At 38.1% G+C, this 18,123-nt stretch overlaps 1 protein-coding gene across 3 annotated transcripts in view; it reads right to left on the minus strand.

Moving 5' to 3' along the window:
• Window positions 1-7,007: 7,007 nt before the first annotated feature.
• LOC135218372 (synaptotagmin-14-like) overlaps window positions 7,008-18,123 on the minus strand; it is a 77,362-nt gene continuing 66,246 nt past the window's right edge. For all 3 annotated transcript variants that reach the window (XM_064254627.1, XM_064254628.1, XM_064254629.1), the window contains one exon: window positions 7,008-17,404. In XM_064254627.1, coding sequence (XP_064110697.1) covers window positions 17,207-17,404 — 198 coding nt within the window. In that variant the 3' untranslated portion in view covers window positions 7,008-17,206. The remainder of the gene's footprint in view (window positions 17,405-18,123) is intronic.

Raw genomic sequence — 18,123 nt, forward strand, 5'->3', positions numbered from 1 at the left:
GCAGCAACTCGCTCATACAAAGCATCCTAAGGAGTAAAGCAAGAAGATCTAAATTGTGGGAAAGATGGGAAAATGAGGCCTTTGTCCCTGAAAGGACTTAATCTCTGTATTGGCAAGATGTCATCTGCAGCTTTTGTCATTATTACATTTATTGCTGTTATTTTAATTTTTCTTTATTATGTGATTACTATCAAGTTAAAGTTTTTTGTTTTTTTACATTCGATTTTTGTATTTAGCCTGCTGGACCTGACTACTGTAACCACCTAAGGTCTCTAGTTGAAATTTAAGTTATATAATTTGTGCACTAACTGTTATTACTCTCAATGCATATTTTTTTTCTCACCAATATTATTACTGTTATTACCAGTATTATGATTACTAGCTTTTATGCTACCTCAGCTATTTTGTGGATAAGTGCCGATTATTCATTTTCTTTTTTATCATGTCTCATGTATCTAGAAAGTGTATGTTACTGTCTGCATTTTGTATATTCAATGTATATGGCCCTGAGCTGAAATAAAGCATATTATTATTATTATTCAGCAACGGGACCAACGGCTTTACGTGACTTCCGAACCACGTCGAGAGTGAACTTCTATTACCAGAAATACACATCTCTAACCCCTCAGTGGAATGCCCGAGAATCGAACTCGGATTGATACTTTCGGATCCTACGATACCTACCTTATATAACGTATTGCTGTCCAAGTCAAAAGGATCATCCCGTACCGGGGTAGTGCCGTCAGTGCAATGTAGGCATTACTTAAGGTTCTTTGCAGCGTCCCTTCGGCCCCTATAGCTGCAACTACTTTCATTCCTTTTACTGTACCGCCATTCATATTCCCTTTCTTCCACCTTTCTGTCCACTTTCTCCTGTTACACCTTTCAAACCTTTTCACCGACAGTTTCCGTTTCAGCGCTGAATGCCCTTAGTTGCCCCAGTGCTTGGCATGTGTAACAAAAGTCTATATAAATCAATCAAAAGGGTGAATAGAATGTTAGATTGGCAGTACATAAATCTACTCTTCCCTTCATGAAAGTTAATAAATATACCCTTTCACTTTGAAGGATGATGTTTGCATTGCTGTTGAGTTACGAAGCAAAAAATATCGATGGGAATATTATATAATTCATTTAATGACGTAATTCATCAAGCCTTCTGATAGCTCTTAGAGACTGGCGTCTCTCTCCCAAAGTGAGCAATTGAGGGTTGTTTGTTTTTGAAACTTTTTTTTTTTTTTTTTTGTGGGACGCTTTTCCTACATAATAAGAGAGGTCGTTTAAGCTTATGTATGATGTATTTCTCTCTTACAACTTCTACTATTTTAATATATATATATATATATATATATATATATATATATATATATATATATATATATAGAGAGAGAGGAGAGAGAGAGAGAGAGAGAGAGAGAGAGAGACCCGAGAGAGACGAGAGAGAGAGAGAGAGAGAGAGTATATTGCTTAAGTCTCGTAGTTTTTTGCATTATACCAAAGACGTGCTTAATATTCATTACATATATATATATATTATGCACAAGCTACGAATGGCCCACTTACCTCCAGATTGCACCAAAATAGACAATCAACTATAGAGATAATTTAGATTATGCAAACATTAATTAATTTGATGATAGCAACCCATTCCATATAAGCAAACTTCAAACGTTTTCCTTTAACCTATTAGATTCAGCTATCACCAAAATTTAATTGCGGGAATATACCTATAAGTAAGCAGTCTTCTCCAAACGCCAATAATTTTTCAGCTTCATATGGAAGAGCAGACGACATTCCCACGATGTGTATCACGTGACCATAAACACAAGAGAAACAGTTTCCGTGGGTTTATCGGTAAGCGTTCTACAGTCATTATCGACCAGTCACGAGCGCCAATAACCGAAACCACTTGGAACAAGTGACATAAACAACAGAATGATTATGGTTTAGATACACTGATATGGAACTTTTATATACGTATGAGATTTCTTACCTTGAGGTGGCGAATCAAGCAGCACTTGCTTTCTGACAAAATGCGCGAGGCAAACTTACTTCGGGAGTAAACACGAAATATAAACGAAGTAAACAAAATATAGACGAAACAAGGACAACAGAATTTCTAATAAAGGTTATGCGGTACAGCACTACTATGCACTCTATTGCCCAGATGCCCGAAATATAAGTTTATTTATTAAGTGAACATTATATATATATATATATATATATATATATATATATATATATATATATATATATATATATATATATATATATATATATATATATATATATATATATGTGTGTGTGTGTGTGTGTGTGTGTGTACATTACATTGTATTATATATATATATATATATATATATATATATATATATATATATATATATATATATATATATATTTAGAAGTAAACAACTCAATTACTGACTCACATCGGGATCGAACCCAGGTCTTGCAATTGAAAAGCAAGGCAGCAGCGTTGATTGCTTCTAATCATATTCACTCAGAATAGATAATTCAAATAAAATTATGTCAATTAGGTCTCTGGTGGGTCGGGAGGTTGGGTAAAACACGATGGTATGCTAGGCAGTAAGCCTGCCCAGGTAATGCCTTGGGTATAGTGGTATACTTAATTTCCAACATCTTTTGTGACTTGTGTGGTTCAGTTGGTAGTGTCCTTGCTGTCTTTCAATTGGAAGACATGGGTTCGATCCCAATGTGAGTCAGAAATTTATAATATATATATACTTACATATGTATATATAAATAGAGGTGAGGTTGCTGGCCTTACACCACCCATTTATCATCATCCTCGTCGACACTGATACATAATAACAGCCGAGTTGACAGCTTGACAATAATCTGCAAAGCTAGCATCAAGATCAGTTATCTCCATTGATGGCTGAGTGGGTGAGGTGGCTGTCACCTTTGTACTTACCCAAAAGGCATATGTTTGAATCATAAGCAGGTCAAAGGGGTGTGAAACTCCATAGTACATGCAATGTGTTGTGTCTGTCACGTTCACACTTAACTGAGTCACAGATGAAATTCGTGTGCAAAAAACTTCCACAACAAGACTTGGTTTATGTACGTACACTCACCAGGGGCTCGTCAAAGTCCCCTACACCCTCTTCTATCGCGGATGAACTTGAGTTGAAGTGAACAATTGCTTTTTGTCAAGGATTGAGAACATTCTTTCCTTCCTAGAATACTTAAATTTGTGAAAAAAAGTCATTAGCTAATAAGAAAAGCACTCCTTAAGAAGTTATTTTTCATTAACCTTAAAAAAATACGGTTAAAAGAGACTAAGGAATTAGGACCGGCTTACTTACTTTACTATCTGTACCTTGTGACCTTGACGTCTGAGACGCCATAGGAGACCTGTTTCTAAGCAATTTCAGTAATGCCTCATAGATTCTTTACTCTTCCGTGTAGAGAGACACTTGGTGCTTTTCAAAGGCCTCTGAACCTGCAGTAGTTTCTGCACAGGACAACTGACTGTGAAATCAGCACTTCATTTCATAAATAAAATATCTAAAATTCTCCATTTTCTTATTCATCAATTTGAATTATATCTGCAACACCATGAAAAATTTACATTAGTTGCAGTGGATCTGATTTACTGATAAATATTAAGAAATGTAATAAATCTGTCATAGTCAAGTTTTTCTAGAAATCTTCATTACAGTACGACACTTGAGTTGTCACTGGTTCAGGCCACTCAGACAGCTTTCATCATTACAGTACAACACTGAGCTGTCGCTGGCTCATACAGCGTCTGGAAAACGAAGGATAATCGTAAGAGAAACAACAGAGTTACGAGTGATCTTTTATTTACCCTCCTGGTTTTAAAAATGTTAAGACCGTCAGCAAATATTTATCCAAAAAACAGACTTGTAATAATGATAACCAGGTTGATGAGGAGGAGGAAGAGTTCCCGGAATCAGGAGTCGGGAAGAGACTCGCCGCCATTGAGACACGACTACACCGATGCCATCTGTTGGCTGCTTCTGCTACTACTACATCGAGACTCTCATGACAAAGGGTTAAAAACAAAAGTCGTGGCTTCTATAGTCTTCATCATTACCATCAGCTTAACTGTATCGTGTCAAAATGGGCAGAGCATTTCCCAATTTCCAAAAAGAAAAAAACCTGTTATGAGATATATGTTTATAATATATTTATGTAAATGTATAACGAGCGAAATTATTAGGAAATGTAGAACATCAAAAACTCTTTTTATTTTATTCTTTCATTTCTCTTTTCTCTCGTCACTTGTAGGTACTATGTGGATAACCTCTTTTGCACAAAGAAAATAACAAATATTCGGTTAAAGACACAAAAAACAGTCATTACATTCTTGGAATAACTATCAAACGGGAAAAATTGTTCAGCGTCTTCTAAAAGACTCTCTGGGAAGGTGAACGGCGAAGTGTACAGAATCAGATTCTTTGTCGTTTTGAAAACTTTAAAAATGATTTTCGTAACATGTCAAATAGAATTTGTTTTCCTTTGTCATCATATATATACACACTCAGGCAAATCGAAAATATATCTCTACAAAAGATATACAAAGATATATACGTCTTAAAATGCTTTCCTCACTAACTTTCTAATCAACGTATCCGGAACGTAAAGTACAGAACACCTTTAACCGATGGAAAACGAGGAGGTCGGATATTACAAATTATTATTATTATGCCATCTTCTACATTTGAGAGATTGTCTTCTTATTATCCCTTACACTTACTATTCATTATTATTATTATGCTGTCGAGGAGAGCACAGCACTTTGCACAGAAAGTTAAAAAGGAAAAAGAAAGTGTCGTACGGCGCAATCAAGACGGGAAACAAAGTAGGAAGAAAGGGGGGGGGGAATAGTTGTTCAGGTTGTACTGCTGCTTACTTTTCAAATATGCTGTTAGGTTTTTCATACTGTACTTCAAATAACAATGGCATAAAATTTCAACTTATATTTCATGTTCAGGCAGCCCCCGGATTATGACAGGCTTGGCTTATGGAGTTCAGAGCTTACAACACTCTTCAAATATATTCATAAAAAATTATTTCCCAGTTTACATCGCATGTTCCAAGGTTATGACACTTACGATACCAGTCGAATAGAAGAAATATGGCTCTAAAACAGCAGAATGATAAAAATGTTGAGGTTTCTTTGTTGAAAAACTCAATAAAAATGCAGGTTACGTTGTTTTCAATATACCCAAAGGATCAAATGTAAGGTTTCCTTAGGATTTTTACAGATTTTTTGGCTTACGGCACAGCGTACAAATGGAACCCTGTCGTAAACCTGGGACTGCCTGTATATATATATATATATATATATATATATATATATATATATATATATATATATAATATATTATATAATATATATATATATATATATATAATATATATATATATATATATATATATGTGTGTGTGTGTGTGTGTGTGTAAAGCTGCTTTTACAAATTAGTAATGAGGGCAAAGTCTTTAACATTGACCCAAGAGGAGACTGGTGGGTTCAATTCAAGATCATTCAAAGTAAAAAAGAAGAAATTTACACAAAGTGTAGAATCTCCAACAATCTCTTGCGATGATAACCCCCTTAATCATGGGTAGTTACAGATAATTATCATTTAGCTTTTGAAGGATTATAGGAATGAATTTAGATTTACCAACGGTTATTCCTCCAAGTTCGTCTAGCAGGAAAATATTCAAGATACAAAAAGAATTAACATGAATACATATGCAATGAAGCAAATCAAATTTGTCGACAACCCACTCACGTTCTCATTCATCACATGAATACGCCAACGGAACCAGCACAATGAAAATAATGAAGTCACCATACAATAATTCGGCCGAGAGAAAGCCAATGACAATAATGCCGTCGTTTCGACGAAACGAACCCTGTTTCTACCAAATCGAAGAGTTTCTTTCGAATAGGTCCGCATCTCAATCCCCGTGACGTGCAACTGAGACGAGTCCACGAGAGACTCGGCCGGCATACCGCAGGGCGGGACACTATCGTCCTTTTCCTTTCCACTTTCACTTTTCGTGAGGAAACCACTGGATTCTTTTATTATCATCATTATTATTATTATTAGTCTATTCTTGAGGTGCGCTGGGAGCTAAAACTACGATACTGTGGTGTCCAACTACTAGTTAGTGGGTGCAAATCTTCCATATTTATAATTACACAAAATGTAGGTAAAGGCATTTTATTGTTTAAAGATGTGTACATTCATATGTACATGTATGTATAGACGTGAGCGCGCACACACACGCTAGCTATATATAATATATATATAATATATATATATATATATATAGATATATAATATATATATAATTTACGTGTATGGATACCCATCTAGCAATAATTAAGAGCATGGTTATTTAATCCACATATCGATCAAATAAAAAAAAAATATATAAAAAAATGCCCATATGTTAATCTCTATGCCCTGCCTGGAACCAAGTATAAGGGCTGTTTTGCTGTTGGGTGGGGATTATGATGATATATAAATATAAAGAAAGGCGAGAGAGAGAGAGAGAGAGAGAGAGAGAGAGAGAGAGAGAGAGAGAGAGAAACGACAAGGTCTATTATAAAAATATACATTTATGAAACAGGTGAATGAACGTCGCTAAATCTACCCTACAGCGCTTTTGGAACATTTCGAAAAAAAACTGGGTGAAACTCTTCTTCTTCTTCTTACTTTCTATCATTCCCTCCTGCCTTCGTGGTGAAGTTCGCCCGACCAGTTTGAAAGGGTTCAGATAGACGGTTCAACTTCTTCCCCCCTTTTTTTTTTATCTTTCAGTCTGCTCTTCCTTCATTCATTTTTTCTGCCAGGGAAAGTATGGTACGAGACGAATACGTACTAGAGATTCGCACAGTAGAAAAGAAAAACAAGGCGCGCTCGTCATCAAACGACCTATACGTATAATATAATTCAACGACTGGACCGCATTGAGAGGGATCCTATAACATCCAGTCCTTAATTTCTTTTTCTTTTTTACAAAGTATTTATCTACACCATCAGTTCCAGAGGCTCATCTCGCATCGAAGCGAGGACGCTCTCGAGGAGAGATAGAGAGAGAGAGAGAGAGAAAAAGTTAATAGCGTCATCGCTATAGGCGACTCTCGCCGCCATTTGGAGGACGACAGATGACAAACGACTCCCCGTTTGCGTCCGGGGGGCGCGCGGAAAAACATCAAAAGTCTCAGCCTAGTTCCCGAGGAGCTGCTGCTACTATGTACAGAAAACCCTGCCAGGACACTCGGATATGACCTCTGCGAGAGCGCTCTTTTCGGGTCAACCTCGGTCGACCCATGTCTTCTATTTTTCATTTGTGGAAACTTCGAACGAACACAGGATTTAAGGCAATCTTTGGAATTTCGTGGCGCCGCGTCAACTGAGGTTTACGAGACCTGTTTTGGTCGGTTCGTCTAATGAATTTACTCCTAAGATTATTTTAGTTTTTAGGTTAAGCCAGCAATGCGCCGGCGGCGGCACGGGCTCTTGCTCCTAAAGCCGCTACCCGCAAGAACAGCTAAGCTCCATTTTCGGATTCACAATGAACTCACCTACTTTCAAAAAAATAATCCTAAGGACTCCTTATATATGACTAGGCCTAATCGCAGGATTTCCACGGTCAAATAACGGTCACACGAATTATAATAATACTCAAGGCATGCCAATAATTCACAATCATAAAAATGCGACCCCTCTGCTGACCTGTACCCACAGGTCGAGGGGTCATGACCCGCCGATTGGCATCACTGACTGTATCCAAAGTTGATATACACTAAGAGTCAAACGAACAAACATAGACACACAAACAATGTTCATACATATATTATATATATATACACTGACAAACATTAACTATGTCAAAGTGAAGGAGGGATTCAAACAGTTGGCCCGAGACCTTTTTCAGGGCGACGGAGGAAGTAATTAATTATATATGACCCAATTGTTTACTTCCGCCCAGTTTCGAACGAGACTTTGTTCCAGATTGATGCTTCGTCATACCTAGGACTATGATCTGGTGTCTGTGTGTGTGTGTGTGTGGTAAGTGTATGAGTCTATGTTGGGTGAATCCGTCTTTAGTCTGTGTGTAAGTATACATGCGTCTACGGTGGATGAATATGTCTTTAGTCTGTGTGTAAGTACATGCGGTTACGGTGGATGAATCTGTCTTTAGTCTGTGTTAAGTTCATGAGCCTACGGTGGATGAATCTGTCTTTAGTCTGTGTTAAGTACATGAGTCCACAGTGGATGAGTGGGTCTTTAGTCTGTGTGTAAGTACATGAGTCTACGGTGGATGAATCCGTCTTTAGTCTGTGTTAAGTACATGCGTCTACGGTGGATGAATCTGTCTTTAGTCTGTGTTAAGTTCATGAGTCTACAGTGGATGAATGGGTCTTTAGTCAGTGTGTAAGTACATGAGTCTCTACAATGGATGAATGGGTCTTTAGTCAGTGTGTAAGTACACGAGTCTCTACAGTGGATGAATGTGTCTTTAGTCTGTGTGTAAGTACATGAGTCTACAGTGGATGAATGTGTCTTCAGTCTGTGTGTAAGTACATGAGTCTACAGTGGATGAATGTGTGTTTAGTCTGTGTGTAAGTACATGAGTCTACAGTGGATGAATGTGTGTTTAGTCTGTGTGTAAGTACATGAGTCTACAGTGGATGAATGTGTCTTTAGTCTGTGTGTAAGTACATGAGTCTACAGTGGATGAATGTGTCTTTAGTCTGTGTGTAAGTACATGAGTCTACAGTGGATGAATGTGTGTTTAGTCTGTGTGTAAGTACATGAGTCTACAGTGGATGAATGTGTCTTTAGTCTGTGTGTAAGTACATGAGTCTACAGGGGATGAATCTGTCTTTAGTCTTCCCACAACTTATTAGCCTATGGGGAACAGTTTCTCCCTACTAGAAGAGGCTGTAAAAATGATCTCTCAAAGTTCCCTCAACCAAACTCGCAACAACCCTCCCCCCCCCCCCCAAATCCCTTTTAAGTTTAGACCTATTCGTAAACTTTGTTTATTTAAGTATCTGCAGACTTATGCTGCTGTTGCTTCATGTTAAATAACCTGTCAATTGCAATTAGGTTAATGATCTGTTTGGTGTTTTTTTTTCAGTTATAAAGAAATGTTCAACCAGCATCATCCAATCGTTTGTGCTATTGTAGATTCACATCAACCGTGCATCCGATGTCTAGGTCAGTCCCTTACGACGCTCCTGATTGGCTGTTGATAAGCCAATCATAGGGCTGGAAACTCTCTGTCTCTCTCGAGAATTCACATAGGCAGGATGCGTTCCACCTCTCCTGAAAGACGTAACCCTCCTGCCTATGTGAAATCTCTCGAGAGATTGAGTTTCCAGCCCTCTGATTGGCTTATCAACAGCCAATCAGGAGCGTCGTAACGAATGTGACGCGTTTAGACGCCAATGACATGTCTTGTCTGATACTCCTCCCACCCTGAAACGAGATCTGGGCCAACCAGAGAGTTTTGTGCATCGGTGTTTCAGTCGTTCAAAAAAGTTGTCTCTTCCTTTAAAAAAAAAAAAACTTTTCAAAAAATATTCCAACACGGTTATAAATACGCCTTTTCTTCTTCTTATTCTTCTTCTTCTTCTTCATCTTCTTGATCCTAAAACGTCGCTATCAGAAGATACGAAATAACATCTAAACCAAAACACAAGAGTGAGACCAACGTCAATATAGTAGCTCTTTCAGTGCTTAAAATACTATAATATATCTGTATAGACAAGAAGATATAATATAATATATATATATATGTAGTATAATTTATATCTGTATTTACATTCACCGGATTCAATATTTGATGAGGAAACTGGGAAACGAAGTGAAATGAAAATGGAACCGTGAATTATTGTTGTTGGGGCTATCTGGAGGCTTTTTCCGTTTTTTACACTTTAAAATCTTTATCGCATTTTTTTATTGAGAAAATATCTTTAGGTTTTTAGTTATTTAAAAAAACATATTTTTCCAGGTGGCTTAGGAATTCATGCGAGGCAATAATAATAATAATAATAATAATAATAATAATAATAATAATAATAATAATAATAATAATAATATGTAAATCTCTTAAATTATAACATTACCTGCTTCTAAGCCTCATAATTTCATTTTTAATGAATATATATAAATATATACATATGTATGTTGTATATATGTACGTATACATATATATATATTTCTTTCAGCTCCAATGAACAAAGCCACTATCACTTGAAGAGACCTCAGTTGCCACACTGGACACTACATCAAAAGTTACACTTTAAAAATAAAATGATTCCTCATCTGAAAGCCCACACAGACAGACAGACAGACAGACCATCCCTTTTCAAAAAAAAAAAAAAAAAAAAACAGACTCACAGACTTCCAATTCGGTTTGCGGTGTAAATTTCAGTTCAACAACAACTCAGTTCCACAGTGTGTACGAGGTCAGCGAGTGACTACAGTAGGTTCACATCAACCGTCCATCTGATGTCTAGGCCAGTCCCTTACGACGCTCCTGACTGGCTCTTCATAAGCCAATGATAGGGCTGGAAACTCTCAGTCCCCCTCAAGAGTGTTCACATAAGCGGACGTATGTTCCACCTCTTCTGAAAGACGTATCTTTCAGGAAAGGTGGAATATACATCCTGCCTATATGAACTCTGGAGAGAGACTGAGAGTTTCCAGCCCTATCATTGGCTTATCAACAACCAATCAGGAGCGTCGTAAGGGACTGGCCTAAACATCAAATGCACGGCTGATGTGAATCTACTATAGTTCATGAAACTTGAGAATAAGCCACGAAGACTTGCAAAGTCAATGCTGTTGTGACGTGAAGTGTGCAGGGAACGCAAAATCGCTGAAACATTACAAAAGGCTTTCGATTGTCGATATTTACGAAGCGTTACGTTGCACATTATTGAAATGGAATGAGCTGTAAGAAAGCAGCGAATGAAATGCAATGATAGAACTCATACGCTTTACACACTTATATAGTTAACAAATCATTACTTATCACTTAATTGATAACAAGTTGTTGACAAATCTATATATAAAAAAACTAAACAACACATACTTAGGCCTACTTCTTCCATGTAAACACTACTATGAGCTAACACTTCAAGAAGATGTCAACATTCTAGACGCAAAAAACGAAACTACCGAACGTGACAATCATCGTGAAACAAAAGAAGTAAGTATACACCAGAAACTGCACTACATACGAGAGTGGTAGTAGTACCTGTTTCTCGTCGAATACGCAAAAACACCACACGAATGAGCTTCCTCCTTCTCGACCATCAGCCACTACACCAAAAGATCTGGCTGCAGATCTGACGAATAATTATTATTATAAATGATTCTCCACCATCACCCCAACGCGTCCTGGCAGGAGTGAAAAGTCCGTGGATGCCAGCCAGGCATGAAAGAGACGACGCAGCAGACAGTGAAACAATGAGATAAAAAAGAGAGCATCACAGATTACAGACAGGCCTTGTTGTCTCCTCACCTACTATACTTCAGCAGTGATTGGTACTATACGTACATACAAATACACTCTTTTCCGCGTGTATATGTCATATGTAGATATATATACTCTATTCACCCATATATACATTGACACATAAACTTCGAGTTTGTCCTCGTAAATCTATCACGACAAATAATAGCTCGCGTTACGAAGAGGGGGAACAAGTTGTGCAATAGTATTCACTACCTTGTAGGCCTAACATAGCACTGGCGAGCGCGAACGAGTAGTAGGATTAACGAACAGCCAGTCAGCCCAAGCGTCCTAATCGAGGGAGCCATTTACATTATATCAAGTATCCCTATCTTCGCCTTCACAGCAGCTCAGTGACCCGTCTAATGCGAGCCTACTCCTCCGTCTTCTTCTTCTTCTACTGCCTGAGCCAGAAACCACTTCGAAAAAACCACCAAAACAACAGCCAACTTTTTGCATTTCACCGACCAACTCGAGACTACATACTGGAGCCTCCTTGGGCGCCATGTTGGGGAGGAAGAGGGCTAGGCCTTGACGTACGTGAGCACTAACCCCACCTCGCTTCGATTCTCTCTTCCGGGCAAGACCACATCGGACCACGACGGGTAAGGAAGTGAAGGGGTCCTCCGTGGATTTCAGATAAGCGTACTGGCAATGGGAGATTGGAAGAGAAATATGCACTGATTGTAATATGTAGTACGGATGCGCCGTTGCACACGGGCACTGCACACGTGGTTTTGCACGAACACACGTACACATGTGCACTTATGAATAAAACGAATGTAGGTATTGTCAGACACGCTTGTACCGGCAAACGCTCGAAGTTGAATACGTTCTTTACACACACTAAAACACACACACACACAAACACACACACACAAACTTCCTCCTAAACTGAGGTTCCATACACCATCAACAACTGCATAAAGGAGCCATTCCCCCAATCATTGCGGATGTATTTACCTGTGTATTTGCACAGTGCACAAAGAAGTGAGTCGACGCACAAAAAACCACGTGCGCACGCGCGCACAGCCACGTTGCCCCAAGACCAGAGAAACTTACAGCCGAAAACACTAATGACAAGTTGCACCAGACGATCTAAATTGACGGTATGTACAGACGCACACGGAAATGTCAGTAGTACAAAAATAAATGTACGTTTTCAAGAGCAACGAGCATAAGGAAGGAAAAGGATCTCAGAGAAAGTTTCCAGAGAGAGAGAGAGAGAGGATGTAGCAGTTGCCTAAGACTCCTAATCACCTTTAAATCTATAGAGGTCTATGTTTATATATAGGTCTAGGAGTGAGATGAAAAATACGAGCGCTGCTTGCTTGCTTGCTGGCCATCTCTTATCTGGCAAGCACAGCACTTGCCCAAGCACTTCCCAAAAACCACTTTAATTTTATACATATTTTTTCCTTCTTATTTTCGATTCCATCCAGCAGGTGATTTCTGGGTTACCAGGTTCAGGGAAATGTGAGACGAATAAGAGTTGTAAGTTTTCCAATCCGTTAGAAATAATTTGGGGATTTATTTATTTATTTTTTTTAATATCGAGTTATCATTGTCTCCACTGAGGCTGCGATTTCCAACGAATTATTAATATTGATAACAATGATCATACAATAACTTGAAATTTCAAGTTCGTTGATTCCTTTTCGTTTAAAATTTCAAACACGTTACTCCAATCTTTATTTTAGAAAATAGATTTCTATAATAAAAGCAACGAGGAAAAAAGTGTGATAACTACAGTCCCAGAGATGAATTTCATTCAGCACCGGAAATCAATCAATTTGGCAGGTTTGAAACTTTACAATAATTGCTCAAGGACATTTTTTTACCGGTCACAAATATATTGTAATCACTGCAGTCCCAGAGATCAATTGACTTTGTAGGTTCGACACTGAACGACGATTTCCAAGTCTCCGTAACCCGAGAACCATCTGGACACCTCAAAAAAGTGGCGCCACCTGGGCCCCAAAACCAAACTCCACTACAGTTGGTCTCCCGTATTTGCAGGGGATGCGTACCACATCCCCGCGAATAGCAAAACCCCGCGAATGGTTGGAACCTCTAATAAAAATGCTTAAAACGGCCTATTTTGTGAGTTGAAACTCACGAAAAACACACTAAAAACTTTTATATTTGGTTTTTTAAATAATTTTATCACAAAAAGCGCATTTCATAATTAAACTGATAACAAATAACAAAACAGGAATTTGTGGATATTTCTCAAAGAAAAACACCGCGAATGTGCTTATTCCCAGCGGATAATGGGGGTATGTTACAGAGGGAAGTCCGCGAATCCAGAGAACGCGAATACGGGGGACCCACTGTATATATACACTGAAATGATCCAAAAGATCCGTTGGTGTTTTTTTTCTCTTGTTTGGCGTTTTTTTTTTCTTTCCTTTCCGAAACAAACGCGTCTCAGGATCGTTGAGCTGGACAAGCTTATTATTATAATTATGATGATTATTGTTATTGACAACAAACAACTTTGGCCTGAATTCAGCGATTAAATAGGATACTATCCACTCACATTATGGAGAGCAGAATTAAACAGAGAGAGAGAGAGAGAGAGAGAGAGAGAGATACACACTTGAGATTCCAAAATTTTTTTTATTTTTATTATCATAGGGGCATCTCTGGCGCTGCCGAGACACTGGCTTGACTGACTGATTGATTGATTCAAGATGAGGCGCGGCAGACTCCAAAAAAGGTATATACTCTCCCACCAATCAGTGGGTCGAGTCTAATATGTACAGGCGGTGAGTCTGCCACTGCGAGAGGTATATATTATGTCAACAAACGCGAGAGAGAAGCTGGTGAACTTTGAAAGGCTCCGATCCGGCGAGTAGTCGAGTTGAGTCTCAGTGGGAAGAGGCGGCTTTCCAAAAAAACGACTTTTCCTAGAACGACTTTCCCAAGGACGACTTTTCACACAACGACTTTCCCCAAGGACATTTCATAGAACGACTTTTCAATGAAGGATTTTTCGTAGAACGATTTTTCTGAAAAGAGCCTGTTAAAGAACTTTTCACGGAACGACAGTTCAATGAACGATTTTTTTTCAAAGAAGACCCTGTCAGAGAACGACTTTTCTACCACACTTTTCAGCAAGTGAGTTTTCTCATAACGACTTTTTCAAATAACAACTTTTCAAAAGACGACCTTTTCTCTTCAGCCCGTCAAGCTATTAAAAAAAAAGTGCTAAAAGAGTGACGGCGACTGACAGATTTATATCTGACTTTCGTTCCAGACTTTATCATTATTATAATTTTTTCTTAGGCTGTCACTTGCACAGCCTGAAGAAGACATTGAAGAACACTGGGAAAAAAAAAAAAAGACATCTCATGTTCGCTCAAAATGGTCGTCGTATCGTTTCTTACGAAATCATTTCCAGGCATACGTAATTCATACGTGTACGATGTCTGTCGCTTTTGTCTACTGTAATCGGGTTTTCCAACGTCTTCCTGTCAGAGAAAACGCCCCTATGAGTTCCGCTGATGTTCAGATCGAGACTCCATACAGAAAGTCAGTATTAGTCAGTTCGTGAGGCTAAGTATCGACAATGAAGCTCGTATGATTTCCTATATATATATATATATATATATATATATATATATATATATATATATATATATATATATATCTTACCAGGTTGCTCGTGGCTTTCGCTTCTAATTCCTTCCGAGCAACGCGAGTGTTGTGCTAACATGTCAGAACGGGTTTACTGATTTACAGTCTCGGGGTTAAACAAAAATAAATTGAAAATGGAGTCATCTATGACTTTCAAGCGAGCGTCCACTCTGCACCAGATAAAATTCAAGCGAGCTTCCATTCTATACCAGATAGAGAAAAATTAAAAGAACCAGCAGGTCTCATCATTATGGCTTGAAAAAAAAAAAACTATATTAGGAAGACAACGCACCTAAGCAGTACTTTATAGTCAATAACCGAGAAAGAAGACGCTTGTCAATAAGAATTTTCCTCTGGTGACAAATTTCCTTTGGCCACCATGTGCTGGTAACGTCATCCGTGCTGTATACGCGTTCTCTACCGAATTTCGGAGTTACTGATGACGTAATAACGTAGTGTTTAAAAATTTTTTCAAAAGGCAGATCGCAGGAAAGAGTAGCGTTTCAAGAATATAGTCGAAATATTTTTGTAAATGAACACCCATATTATGTGGATTAAAGACGCCGATGTAACGTGTCATGTTTGTTTAGCTGATACTTTAGTTACGGGTTTATTTTGATAAATCCCAGGAAAAATGACTGTATGTATGTATGTATGCATATACATACATACATACATATATATGCAAATGTATTATATATATATTTATTCATTTATGTATATATAAATGTATATATATTATATACGTATGTATATACATACGTATATATATAAACTTTTTTGGTTACCAATTGAAAAATACCATTTTTGTTCACACTCCCTTTCCTAATCAATTCTCCCAATTGTATAGGCAAAATACTAAATAAACTTTGCTCATCTCTCAAAGACCAACTCTCACGAAGGAAGTCGTCTCCCGCAGCTTCGGATACACATTTCTATCCCGGGTCGCATATTCCCGAACTGTAACCGAGTACCGAACCTTCCCTGATAAAAGCGGGTCGCCATATCTTAAAAACTAACCATAGAATCTTCTTGAAATTAATCTCAATATGTTTCCCACACCCAAAATGCTAGCAGAACGCTCCTTTGAGCTGCGTTGGCCTGAGCTAACCTAACCTAACCTAACCTAACCTAACAATACCAGTATACATTTCGGGGATTTGCTTCCCGGTCAAAGAATCCTATTGATAAGATAGAGCCTCTACGAACAAGAATTCACCAAGAGAATCACAGACTAGAGAATCACAACAGAATAGACTTCCGCGACGTTATAGCAATCGTCATCCATTAACAATACAATAACTCTGGTTATAAGCATTTCTACGCAACAGAATATACCTCACAGTGTCTGCAAGGATTCAGATCGATTTCTTTCCTGGATCATTTGGTATTATGCGTCATTCATCATCAAATAGTATAATAATATTCATCTACGTCAATCGAGTGATAACAATCTATATATATATATATATGGACATCTTTAAAGGCTATATAATTTTAAACGAGAATTTGGGGGAACATCTAGAAAACATTTATAACTAGATGATCGAACGTTCTTCTAGAACGTAAAAGACCTCTGAGTGAAGAAAAATATATCTGGAGGTACTTACTCTTTTTCTCCTTATGAATGAGAAAGTTAAAACGTTATTTATAATGGTAATTAGGTTATCGGGTTAAATTTCTTTTAAGATTTTCAGTAATGAGGAGACTGACTCGAGACTAGATAAAATCACTGAAAAATGCGTGTCGGTTAACAGAAAAACTACGATGGAAGTAAACATCTCTCTCTGAGAATGAACGACATACTTTGAACACCCAAACCTAACCTGAAAAGCTTTCTCTCCGAGTGAAGGAGAACACAGTCCCGGACCCTGAGACCAAATGTTCCATCGCAGATCTCCAAGAAGATTGTATGACCTCACTCTAGACGAGGAGGGTGCATCCTTTCTCGCGGTGTTTGTGTGTGAGTCGGTTGTCCTTGAACGAAGGACTTTTGAGGAGGGGGGACTGAACCCCCCCCCTAGGATTCAAGAAGGACGTGCCACCGGCACACCTGTTCGCCCTTGGAGTCTCTCATCTGGTTCCAGTGAGCGAGTTCCTCTTCTCCCGAACTGTTGAGACCGAGGGCGAACCAGCCAATCATGTCTTTTCTCTTCATGCTCCTCTTCGTGTACACTGACACCATCAAGGTTACATCGGGCAGCTGAAACAGCGCAACCTGTGTTTGGAAGAGTGGGAGTGGAGGTTATGTTACCTGCATTGGTGAAACAAGGAGATCGTAGTTAAGAATGTGTGCTGTTCTAATATGTAAACATAGGTACTGTGCTTCTAAATACACACACACACACACATATCAGTTAAAACTGGATGGTATTGTTCTACGGATACTTGCTGATGAGGACTGTTTGGTCTTAGAAACTTGCAACATTTCCTGAATAAGTATCTTCGCTAAATACCATCCAGTTTCAATGAGGTCCTCTTAGTAATTGTATTAATGCACAGAACACTCGCGTAAGTGATCAAGTTCATATACATATAAATAAAGTCACCTCTTAATTTCAATTTCTTAATATTTTTGGATATATGTTCAACTGGAAAACCTTCAAGTTAGGAAACAAAACTGAGAAACTCATCCACACCAGAATTCAAACCCAAATCAGGCTCAGGAGAAAGTTGTTTTTATCACTATTCCCATTCTCTTGCATTTTATCATTTTGGTATTCATTTTCGACTAACTCTGAAACCTCTAAAAAAACAAATAAGTGTTTTATAAAACCTTCATAGAGTTCAATCATTGTTCGAATTGAGCAGAACAGATCTGTATAAAAATTACTGACCCAGGAGCCTTAACGTTTGGGTGGTTCACTCGAAAAAAATACAACTCATAAAAGTACTACATGGACACCACATGTTTACATAAAGACCTATAATACTTCC

Source organism: Macrobrachium nipponense, chromosome 9 (assembly GCF_015104395.2).
Source record: "Macrobrachium nipponense isolate FS-2020 chromosome 9, ASM1510439v2, whole genome shotgun sequence".
NCBI classification, from domain to species: domain Eukaryota; kingdom Metazoa; phylum Arthropoda; class Malacostraca; order Decapoda; family Palaemonidae; genus Macrobrachium; species Macrobrachium nipponense.